The sequence below is a fragment of the Nyctibius grandis genome, chromosome 10, assembly GCF_013368605.1.
Source record: "Nyctibius grandis isolate bNycGra1 chromosome 10, bNycGra1.pri, whole genome shotgun sequence".
NCBI classification, from domain to species: domain Eukaryota; kingdom Metazoa; phylum Chordata; class Aves; order Nyctibiiformes; family Nyctibiidae; genus Nyctibius; species Nyctibius grandis.
The window spans coordinates 7607094-7619195 of NC_090667.1; the positions used below are offsets into that span (position 1 = coordinate 7607094).

General features: G+C 44.0%; 1 protein-coding gene across 2 annotated transcripts; it reads left to right on the top strand.

The window, feature by feature from the left end:
• Positions 1 to 3315: 3315 nt before the first annotated feature.
• Positions 3316 to 11411, top strand: CNOT8 (CCR4-NOT transcription complex subunit 8). 2 transcript variants are annotated; one of them, XM_068409010.1, is made up of 7 exons: positions 3316 to 3385; positions 4318 to 4517; positions 6152 to 6345; positions 7828 to 7989; positions 8820 to 8964; positions 9639 to 9749; positions 10054 to 11411. In XM_068409010.1, exons 2-7 carry the CDS (start codon positions 4401 to 4403, stop codon positions 10198 to 10200), a joined length of 876 nt encoding a protein of 291 aa, XP_068265111.1. In that variant the 5' UTR covers positions 3316 to 3385; positions 4318 to 4400; the 3' UTR covers positions 10201 to 11411. The 2 variants fall into 2 exon arrangements, with proteins under 2 accessions (XP_068265111.1, XP_068265110.1); XM_068409009.1 differs by lacking the exon at positions 3316 to 3385 and adding an exon at positions 3394 to 3485.
• The last annotated feature ends 691 nt before the right edge of the window (positions 11412 to 12102 follow it).

A 12102-nucleotide genomic window follows, 5' to 3' on the forward strand; every position in this document is an offset into this window, starting at 1 on the left:
AGCATTGAGCTAAAGCCCTTTCATACGCCTTACGATGTAGGAGGTCTGCAGGCACAAGCTGTTACCGGGGTCTTAACCATGCAGAGGGGGTGAGGGCCGTTTAAGAACCTTCTTTGGAGTGCTGGACCTGGAAGCAAGTTTGGTAACTTCCAAATACAAGAACTATGGGACTTTTCTAAAGAGCAGGGTGCCTTTTCCAGCTATTCTTCATCTTTATTAGCCATGATGAAAATTAGCCATGATTAAAAAAACAAATTCTGATCTCCTTGAGCAAAATATGTTTCCAGCCTTCGTCCCCAGTGTGTGTAAACATCCTTGAATAGCTTTTTTTTTAAACTACATGCAAACTGTTAAAACATAACAAGCGTAATTTATCACAAGTGTTTATTTCCTGCAATACATCTTTTATTAAGAGGAGCAAGGCACACATATTTTTGGTGTCCTGAGAAGATTCATCCTCCCTTTTTCTCTGGATTCAATATACCTTCAAGCGCTGGGTTTATGAGCAAGAAAATTGATATATGTATTTTACTCTGAACTCTTTAGGAAAAAAAAAAATCTAACCTTACATTTACAGAGTGCTGTAAGCCAACCTGCTATATTTACCTGCTAGCAACGTATGTTTTCTGGTGTGAAATCCCAAACTAACTCAAGTGACCATGGGAAGAAAGGCAACTACTTTCTGCCAATCTAGCATATTGCATAATAAATAAATTATGCAAGACAAGACACTGCAGAGCTGAGAAGGCAAAATGGTAGCTATCTGTCATCTATGGAGATAAACTTTGAATCAAAATAGCATTCAATAATGAGATGTCATAAGATGCTGCCAGCACCAAGGTCACTTGATAGCATAACTCAGAAAAACCTCTTCTTTTCTGAAAGTTACATTTCTGCTGAGATATGAACATTAAATCTGAGACACTGAACTATGTCTAAAGTGTGAAAGACGCCAAGATTTGTTTTTCCAGTTACTTTTATCAAAATGGTAGGCAAGTAGATGAGATTCAGGGAGAGGAAAGACTCCCAAACGGTGGGCAGATGAACAATCCTGCAGCAGTACCAGAACTGCAGTATTTTATAACAGATGCAACCCCGTCCAGAAGGCTGACAGTCTAAAAGAAAGGAAATATTATCTAAGCTTAATTGTTAGTAGACAAGCTTCCAAATCAATTGCATATGTTCTGTCAGCATCAGATGGCAAAGCAAGTGTTGGCAGCTATGCTACACAAGAAGTTACATTATGCTGCTTTACTGGATACAAACTTCTGTTGCTAATGTAACTTAAATTGCATTTCTGGAACAGGAGAAGCCAGCCTAGAAGTTTGCAGATACTTGTAGGTACTTGAACAATGACTTCTAAAGCTTCTGCAGGAAGAGGCAGAACTTCCTGCACGTGGAAGAGAAGAAGGTTATCAGGAGTAGTCAGCATGGATTTACAAAGGGGAAATCATGCTTGACTAACCTGATAGCATTCTGTGATATCATGACTGAATGGGTAGATGCAGGGAGACCAGTGGATGTAGTCTACCTTGACCTCAGCAAGGCGTTTGACACAGTTTCCCATAACATCCTTGTGAGCAAGCTCAGGAAGTGTGAGGTAGAACAGACAGTGAGATGGATTAAGAACTGGCTACACAATAGAGCCCAAAGAGTGGTAATCAATGGTGCCAAGTCCAGCTGGACACCTGTAACTAGTGGAGTCCCCCAAGGATCAGTGCGGGGTCCAGTCCTGTTCAACATCTTCATCAACGACCTTGATGAAGGGACAGAGTGTCTTCTTAGCAAGTTTGCTGATGATACGAAGCTGGGAGGTTTGGCTGATGCACCTGAAGGCTGTACGGCCATTCAGCATGATTTGGACAGACTGGAGAGTTGTGCAAAGGGGAACCTAATGAGGTTCAACAAGAATAAGTGAGAGTCCTGTACCTGGGAAGGAGTAATAAAATGCACCAGTACAGGTTAGGAGGCGATCTGCTAGCGAACAGCTCCGTGGAGAAGGACCTTGGCGTCCTGGTGGACAAGTTATCCATGGGACAGCAATGTGCCCTTGTGGCCAAGAAGGCCAATGGTATCCTGGGGTGCATTAAGAAGAGTGTGTCCAGCAGATCGAGGGAGGTCCTTCTCCCCCTCTACTCTACCTTGGTGAGACCTCACCTGGACTATTGAGTTCAGTTCTGGGCTTCACAGTTCAAGAGGGACAGAGATCTACTGGAGAGAGACTCCAACGGAGGGCTATGAGGATGACTAAGGGACTGGAACACCTGCCTTATGAGGAAAGGCTGAGAGACCTGGGGCTTTTCAGTCTGGAGCAGACTGAGAGGGGATCTGATTAATGTGTATAAATATATGAGGGCTGGGTGTCAAGAGGGAAGGGGCAACGTCTTTTCACTTGTGCCCTGCGATAGGACAAGGGGCAATGGATGCAAGATAGAGCACAGGAAGTTTAACCTCAACATGAGGAAGAACTTCTTTACTGTAAGGGCTACAGAGCACTGGAACAGGCTCCCCAGAGAGGTTGTGGAGTCTCATTCTCTGGAGACTTTCAAGACCCGTCTGGATGCGTTCCTGTGTAACCTGCCCTAGGTTGGTCCTGCTCTGGCAGGGGGGTTGGACTCGATGATCTCTAGAGGTTCTTTCCAACCCCTAACGTTCTATGAGTCTATGATTCCTCCACTAATGAGCACCACAACGTATGGGCAACATCTGCCAGGACAGGAGCGCTTTGCCCTCACGGCCTCACCCCGCTCTGTAACCCTGCGTGGGTGCACAGGAACGGCCTGTGAGCGCGCGGGGAGGCCCAGGCCCCACAGCAGCCCACGGGCCTCTGCTGTGACCTACTCCCCTCCTTCCCTGAGGGAGGAGCGGCTGCTGTTTCTTTTGGGGACGCTCAGGCAGGGCCTGGTGCAGCCCCTGTCCCAGGGGAGCGGGGGATCCCCCACGGCCGCATGCTGGAAGCCCACCAGTGCCGGCCTGTTCCCTCCGGGAGAGGAGGGCACGTAACTCCCTTAGCCCTTCCCCCGCCCGCGGTCTTTGGACTCGCCCGCCGCGCCCAGAGCGGGGAGCCCGGGCGAGTCCATTAGCCGCACTGGAGGCGGTGTGGGGAAAAAAACTCATCATGAGGCCACCGGCTCTGCGCAGGCGCACTGCGGGCAGGACCCGCGTGGCGCTCCGCCTCCCCCGCCCCCTCCCTTTCCCCGCCCCTCCGCGGGAGCGCGCGCGGCGGTGAGACAGGCGCGCGCGGCGACGCACCTCACCGCGCGCCCCGGCGGTTTTGCCATATCTCTCGCGAGAGCAAAGCGGCAACCCGGAAGTCCCGCCCCCCCCCGGTGGCCGCATCGCGCCTGCGCGGAGGCGAGCGGCCCCGGCCCCGGCTTCCGGGCAGGTAGCGTAGGGGCGGGGAAGGCGATGGGGAGCGCCGGAGCAGACGAGTCGCGGGGGGGAGTGAGGGCTAGAGCGGCCGGGCGGCCCGGCTCCCGGAGCAGGTGCGGGCGGGGCGGCCCTGGGCTCTGTGCGGGACCCCCCGGGCTCTGTGGGGGACCCCCCGGCTGAGGGGACGGCGGGGGCGGGCGGCCCTCCCGCTTCCCCACCGGGCTGAGCCACGGCCAGGCGGCCCCGGCGGCGTGAGGGGCTGTGCGGCGGGGCGGGCCCGGCCTTGAGGCGGCGGGGCCTTTGTCGGCGGGCTGAGGGAGGAGGGACACCCCCCGTGGGCTGAGCGGTGGCGGTGGGGTTCAGTCGCGGGAGCCGGGCGCGCAGGGCCCGGCTGTTGTTTGGAGCGCTGGGGCCCTGCGTGCAGCGATCGGGGGCCGTTGTGCCCGTGTTGTTGCAGGCCGTGGTAAACACGCGGTGATTTATCCTCGGGGCAGCGCTGCTGGAACTGCCGGTAGCGTCATCGGTGTTTCCTGGATTACATCGGAGAAGCGCGTGTCTGTAAACGTAGTCTGTAACGCATTCTGTTACTGTTTTTAAAAGCTATCGCAGTAGCTGAACGGTATTACACGTGAGGATTCCCTGCTTGTACAGCTTAGGCCCAAAGTTTCAGAGCTGATGCCAGGGGAAGAAGAAAGAGAGGGAGAACGACTGTCGTAAATAACTGGACTGTTAATTGTGCATTGTCTGTAACCTGAACAGATGCTCTAGATTTTCTTGTTCAGCATGTTTACAGGAAGTGATAAAAGCAAGAAAAATCTTGGTGTAAACTTTAAATGCGCTATTTGAATCTGAAAATGGAAGCGTGACTGACTCTGCCAGAGCGTTCATTCTTACATGTAGATCTTTCTTTATATAAAGCACTATTTGTTTTTCTGTTTAATGCAGCACACTGGTAAGATCGCACAGTTTGCAATTCTACGCTGTCATCTGAATTCAGCATTGGCTGTCTTTACTCTGGTTCCTGCAAGATGCCAGCAGCCCTTGCAGAGAACAGCCAGGTTATCTGCGAAGTATGGGCGAACAATCTGGAAGAAGAGATGAGGAAAATTCGAGAGATTGTGCTAAGTTACAGCTACATTGCGATGGTAAATATTTTACACTCGACCTAATTGCCTTAGTCAAGGGATTTTGGGGGGAAGGAGAATAAGTTGATTCTTGAGCGAGAAATTATTTCCCCCTGTCCCCATTCAAACTGAGCTAGAAGTTAAGTGGTGAAAAACTAGGAATCTGTTCAGTAGGTTTCCAGAATTTAATACAAGTAGTGTTGAGTGTGTATTGAATGAAAGATGGGGAAGAGAGAGACCACCTTAAAAACCTGAATTCATTTAATATTTAGCTATTCATAATGTATTACATTGTGCAACAGAAAAATGAAACGGGTCAGATGTACAATTGGGTTTAAATCTTTAGTTTTCCACCAATATATTTCACCTTTGCCTGTCTTTCTCTGTTTGGTTATGGAAGATGCCGTGGTCCTGTAGGACAAAAGGCCTGCAAGTGACAGCTAGTCAGCTGGGCTGCCTCCTTTTTAATGAGGTCAGTTGTTGATTCTTAGGGAGGAAAAATATTCTGTCTGTAGGTATGACAGTGTGTTCAGAAAGCTTTGCTGAAGAAGACCAGAATCGCCCCCAGGTGGGACGAATCTCCTCCTGCTCTTAAAAGTCTGTATGTGCTTGGCAGGAGCCAGTTAGTTACATAAATAACTGGTTTTGGTTACGATACTGTAAGTGATGCCAACTTTGCTTAGGAACACTAAACTTCAACATATGAAAAGTCCTTAATAAAAGTGTGGCATAAAAACACGTGCACCTGCAGAGTGTGTAGTATTTCAGTGTAGAAGGTAGTTGTGTAAGTAAATGTGATTTTTTGTTATCGTATGTCCATGGGAAATGAGCTTTCTTACGTCTGTTTGATCTCACTGATAGTGTGCTTATGACCTGTTCTAGTGGCTGTGCTCTAAGAGTGGACAGACAAAAATCTTGGGCAAGGGAGGAATTTTGTCAGATACACAGCACTGGATTCTTCGTGAAAGTTTTTGCATAGGCTGTACTCGGTAGAAGTTACATGACCAAGTCTGAGAGTAAAAATAGTCTAGGAGTTTGGGTTTCAGCAAAGATAGCGCACAATCACTGGCCAAGTAAAATGTTTTTCATCTGATAGATGGTTGCTCTGCTGTTAAGGTCTGTTCTGACTGGCAGGAGTTTTCATTAATGTGGGCATTGGCTGCTCAGAAACAGTGAAAGTTATCACCAGCATCTGGACTATCAAATGAAGACAGTCAGAGTGCTGAATTTAACTTGTATTTAGAACATGAAAGAATACTGAATACATTTTTTAAAAGTCCATTTTAGTAGATTTAGGGAAAATGAGGGAGTCCTTTGCAAGAGAAAGATGTTTAGATTATACAGTAGTGCATATTGGATGACTTTGTAACATTTTTGTTTTGGAATAAAACAGAACAGCAAGAAACGGTACCTGTAATAAATGAATGAATGCAATAGTTAAAAAATTGTGTAGGGTTTTCTTAGTGTCTGACTTGTAGCAGTTTAAAATCTGTATGAATATGGAAAAGGAGAAAAAATAAGTGATTTTTACAGAAGAACTCACAGAATGCAGTGCTGAGACCTGCGAGTGTGGAACTGAATAGACTCCTAGTAGAGTAATAATAATGACTTCTAACAGAGCAAGTGGTGAAATAAGGTTTTCCCTCCTCTCCTAGGACACAGAGTTTCCTGGAGTTGTTGTAAGGCCAATTGGTGAATTCCGCAGTTCCATTGACTACCAATACCAGCTCCTTCGGTGTAACGTTGACCTTCTGAAAATTATCCAGCTGGGCCTGACTTTCACAAATGAGAAAGGAGAATATCCTTCTGGCATCAACACCTGGCAGTTTAACTTCAAATTCAACCTTACGTGAGTCTCTTGAGCTAGGGAATAATCGCCTGTTCTCTTCTGCTGAAGTGATGCTTTCCTTTGGCAAATGCCCGTGTCCGTATGTTCATCCTCAGTGGCTGGTTCTGAGCAATAAAAATTCAGATTCCAACACGGATTATGTGGGAACCTATTTTGGCATGACAGGAGTTTGCCATATGTCTGGAAGTCAACCCATACTAAAATCCTATCCTTAATACCCTTTCCTGTGATAGACAGGCTATCCCCAATAATTGTATGTGCCTTAAATATTTTTCCTGCAACAATGTTGTAGTCTTAAACTTTATACATTTTTATATATATATATATATATAAAAATCAATCTCTTTCTGCTAAAAATAAATGGATGTGCTGTTTTCAGCAAAAAGGCAAATACCTATTTACAGATCCATGCTAAAACTGAGATCTTAAAAAAGAAAAGGTGTAATCATCACACCTGTTCAGGAGAATGAATCTTGTTAAATGGTGTGTGGCAGTTTTTCTTGTCTCTTCCATACTGTACTATCCTGGGTTACAGTTGAAACAAGTTTCATTATCCCTTCCTCTGTAATTATAAAGACAAACTCAGCATAATTACCACTAGAGCTGCCTGGAAATAAAGAGAGCGTTTATCTGGCAAGCCACACATTTATAGGAAATCCATCAGTATTTTTATGGAACTGTCACTGGAAAGCATTACAAAAATTCATAGTTAGTATGTGCAGATCATACAGTTCTTGAACCCAGAAGCTGCAATATTTACTTTCACAAATTTGTGAGCCTCTTAAAAGTATTGAAGTCAGAGTGAAGTGGTTTTCACAGTGTGATCACTTCATTTGACTCAGTTACCATATCTGGCATATTTTGCTCTATGTGTTGTCATGTCCTTCCCTCCCTGCCCCCCCCCCTCAAATGAAACACCTTGGTATAGAAGTCAGGTTCCTGCTCAGCTCTCCACCAAGCATATCATTACTCGTCCCTGTCCTCCTTCCTTAGCCAAGTATTATGCAATTTTGTTTACTCCCTGGAGATGATGATACGGTGGTATGTGCTGTGCAGTGAAAAAGAAAAATGTAGACATTTTCATTTCATCACAAATGATGCTCGGTGCTTTAGAGTTGCATATCTTCCTGTTTGGGAGACCTCCTCTTTTCTCTGTGCTCTCTTCTGCAGTGCTTCTGTTCACCTTGCAGAAGTGACATTTTTCAAAATGTCATTCAGTTCTGTGGAGGTGGATTCTGTGGAATTTGCACGAGCAACAGAATTATTAACTAGTTACCATTGCAGAATAGCTTGTTACAGATGTAGAAGGTTGCAGTAGTGGTATTAAAACTGATTCAATTTTAATTTTCTAGAGAGACAAGTGTGGAACCCAGAGATAGCCTACTGATCACTCCAATTTTTGAAATACAGTGCGGGGGGAATTTTCCTAAAATAAGCCTGACTTGTTAGTACCTTGAGCGCAAAGCTGCATTTCTTCTTCAGGGAGGACATGTACTCTCAAGATTCCATAGACCTCCTTGCCAGCTCTGGGCTGCAGTTCCAGAAGCATGAAGAAGAAGGGATCGATACCCTGCATTTTGCTGAGTTGCTTATGACATCTGGGGTCGTCCTTAGTGACAGTGTGAAATGGCTGTCCTTCCACAGGTAGGTGCGAGATGGTCATGGACTCTGTGAAGTAAAAAAATCTCTTTTTGATTGAAATACTGCTGCTTTTGTCCATGGAGACACAGGTTTTAAGGAGAAGAATTAGCAGCTCTGCAGTTCTTAAAAGAAGCTTAAAGATACAAAGGCCAAGTTTAAGAAGTAAGAACACTTGGCACTTCATTTTGTACTAGCACTTAGTATGGTCTGAGTTTTGTGTGTGCCTTTCCTGCAAATCCTTTTGCTGTTACAGTCTTCCTCTATGGAGGAACTTACTAACAAGTTGAAATGTGATTTCCCCACTTAGTAAATTGCGTGCATTGTTTTTTGTTTCTTCTTCCTTGCAATGTTGGTGGTGTTCTCCACTTCCATCTTATGTTTATGTAGAGGAAGAAATCGGTGTAGTTAAGATGTCTGTCTTGTAGCGTTTCAAGCAACTTGATTACAAAGCCTCTGGTCCTTGATATCATCGTAAGTGAAAGGACTTGAGAGAGGAGGAGGTGATGGCAATATGTATTTATAGGGTTTCCTGGTTTTCCATATTGCCCATAGCTACAGAAACTTGCAGTGTTGGGAAGAAACGTGTGTTCTTCGCAGTGGCTTAGCTGATCCGCAAGAGGTTAGCGGAGGCACCCAGGGAGCATTTGGAAGTCCTACATTGGCAGAGATGATCAGGATGAATTCTGGCTCTGATCCAGAAGAGTTTTATGAATGTCAGAAAATGTTAAGGTTTGAAAGCTGCAGCATGTAAAACTTGTGAAAAATGAGATATTGGTACTGACTGAGTATAGGTGTTGCCTGCTTATCTGGTTTCTTCATGTTTTTGTTTTCAGTGGTTATGACTTTGGCTACATGGTGAAGTTGCTGACAGATTCCAGGTTACCAGAAGAGGAACATGAATTTTTCCATATCTTGAACCTTTTCTTCCCATCTATCTATGATGTAAAGTACTTAATGAAGAGCTGCAAAAACCTCAAGGTACTTGTATCTCCCCAGCAAGTGACTGATGGGCGGGCATCAACACTGTAAATGCACAGTAAGCCAAGCGACAGAACGGTGCCATATGTCAAGTGTTAAAACTGGAACATGTATAAAGGCCAGTAGTCACACATAAGCACCTATGATTAAGTTTGTATCTAATAGATACTGTCTCACTAGTTTTAGACTTATCAATATGTATATTATATAGGGGACATTCCCATAACCTTCCAGTTTGTTTATCAGTAATTTCAGAGGCTAATTACAATTCAGCATGCTTATCCTCCCTGTGCAAGGTGGAGTATTTCTTCTTACATGAACTATTATGTGACTTGATTAACTGGTAGCCACTCAGAGGGTTGAAAGTAATTTATCTACTGAATCAGAGCCTTGTTTGAGGAAAGGAAGGGAAAGGTCCAGCATTTGTAACCTATGAATGTACACGCAGTCATCTCAGGTATCCGCAGCAGGAAAGCAAGGTCCCTAGATTTGAGAAGAGTATTTATGCGTTCTTGAACAGTAAATAGTGTTTCACTCACAGCTGGTGTGTGTGTACTGCTGGAATCTGCATCGATTCATTGTAGCCAGTGTTTGCCCTCACGTTTCGGAGAAGCCTGGCAATTTTGGTAAGAGATGGATCTTCTAAAATAAAATCTGTTCTGTTCTCATTGCAGGGTGGCCTTCAAGAAGTGGCAGATCAGCTGGATTTGCAGCGAATTGGACGACAACACCAGGCAGGATCAGACTCTCTTCTCACGGGAATGGCATTCTTCAGAATGAAAGAGGTACTGCAGTGTTCTTTATGGTTCTCCAGTTCCTATCCATAGATGTCAACATGCACAATGTAGGTTTAGGTTTTTTTTGAGCCTAGTGGCCATCACACTTAAAACTGTCAATAATAGGAATTGTTGATATTGGCACAGACTTCTTCTCTTTACTCCTCTTTCACGTGCTTTAATTCGTGTGTTGCATCTTGGAGGTGGCTGACTTCAAATGAGCTGTTTAATTAACATTGGATGCTTTCTGATTTAGAGGCACAATTAAACAATACCTGTTTCTTCCCCCCCCCCTTTTTTTTTTAATCTGCAGTTGTTTTTTGAGGATACAATTGATGATGCAAAGTACTGTGGGCGGCTGTATGGCCTTGGCACAGGAGTGGCTCAGAAACAAAACGAAGATGTGGACTCGGCCCAGGAGAAAATGAGCATTTTGGCTATTATCAACATGCAGCCATGATAAGCGGTACCCCTCAGCAGAACATGGTTATCATATTGGCAGCTGCTGTCCTCAACCATTTTCCCTAATAGCGTCTCAAACAAAAGGCATCTACAGTATACAGCCTGCAGAAGGCCTGCAGTTTTGCTGAAGAGCTGCATCTTCATTTGAAACCCTGATGAAGAGAGTTGACTGAATTCCTAATGCCAGCATTTGTGGTTTGCCATCTTTTTACTACCAAGGGCAAAAGACAGAACCTACTGTGTATACCTCTGTTTTTTTCTTCTTTATACTGTACAGATTCTGCAAGGAAGACTTACCAGTAGAACATTCAGTAGAGCTAAGCGTCTGGAAATCCAGTGAAAATGGACACAGTCATGCACACAAATTTGCAAATTGTGCTTTATAAAGCTTATTTTAAAACTTCTGCATGTTGTGAGGGTGACTGCTTCACCTCATGTTTTGCTTATTTTATCTTTGTGTAGTCTGTGGAAATTGCTCCCTTTGATCACTGCAGAGGTTTGGGAATGGATGACATCATTAAAAATGATCCTTGCAGCTAAAAATATTCAGAGATTTGCTTTAACAACAGTGGGAATGGATATTACTGGAGCTGATTTTATCAGCTCTCCATAGTTTCTAATTCTGTATGGTGCAGGTTTGACCCACACTGAACCTCAGCTTAGTTCTTATGGGTATTAATAAACTGTTCTGGAAATAGATTAAGAAAGAGGCCTAAAAGTTGACCTTTGACAGGGGATTGGACCAATGCTCTGACTTCAGTTTTCTTCAACTTAACCTACAAATTTTGTCCTTTTCCTTGAAACACAAGTAGTTCAGCAGATGGATAAGTATTTGTTCCTCTTCTCTCCCCCTGCTTCTCCAGCCCCTAATTTTACTATATGCTTAACACCAGACAAAACAGCTCCATTTCTCTTCATTATAAACATTTGAAAAGTAGTTAGAGGATGGGAGAACAGCTTGGGATTCTGACTTTTTAAAAAATGAGCTATTCTATAGTATTTTTTTTTTAACAGCTCTGTAATGACATTTCTTAAAAAAGAAAAAAAACCTTTTGGACATGGCAAACTTAAAATTTTAAGACTTTGTCTTGCATTTTAAACAAGCTTAAACAATCCATTATTAGGAGCTGAGGTTTAGAGCTGGTATTTAAAATGCTTGTAAATACTACTTGTTTTTAATTTTTATAAAATAAATTTTTTTAAACCAGGCCTTGTTTTGGATTTTCCATCAAGCACTAAAATTCCCAAAGTTCAGGCTTTGGAATCTGAATTTGAGTGATACATGCTCAAAGATGCTCAAGTTTATTATTTCTTCTTTTACTATTTATGATGTGCTACTGGGGTAGTTCTTAGTAAAATCTGCTTTTGAGCTTATTGTACAGTAGCTGATGAAAAGTTGAGCTTAAGGTCTCTTTGGGGGACTTGTATTCTCTTTCTGCTCAGCACAGCTAGCAGTATTGTGGAGTGTTCTTTCAGTGCAGCATAGCCACTTAAAGTGACAAATCTGTTTTGCTCATCTGTGCTGTGTGAAGTTTTCCTGCTCTATCTAAATTCTAGTGGCTAGTGGTTCTTGCCTGAAGTGGAGGAGGGCTCTTTGGTTAAGCATTAGCTCCCTCTCCTGGTTTTCAAGTACTTTGTAGAGAATTTATCAAGTTAAACTCTTGCCACTAACTTGATCAGATGAACAAATCTGCAGAAGGATCGTCTTGGAGTATAACCCCTGGCTTTCACCTACTGCTCGTCAAGTTGTTTGGCATCTTTACTCAGCTTGGAGCAGGAAATCTATCAGTATCAAGTCTGCATTTTGGCTGGAAGAATCTAGAACAGTTCTGACCTAAAAAATCCATCCCACTTTTTTCTTAAACAATAATCTTCATTGCACTTAACTTTCTAAATTCAT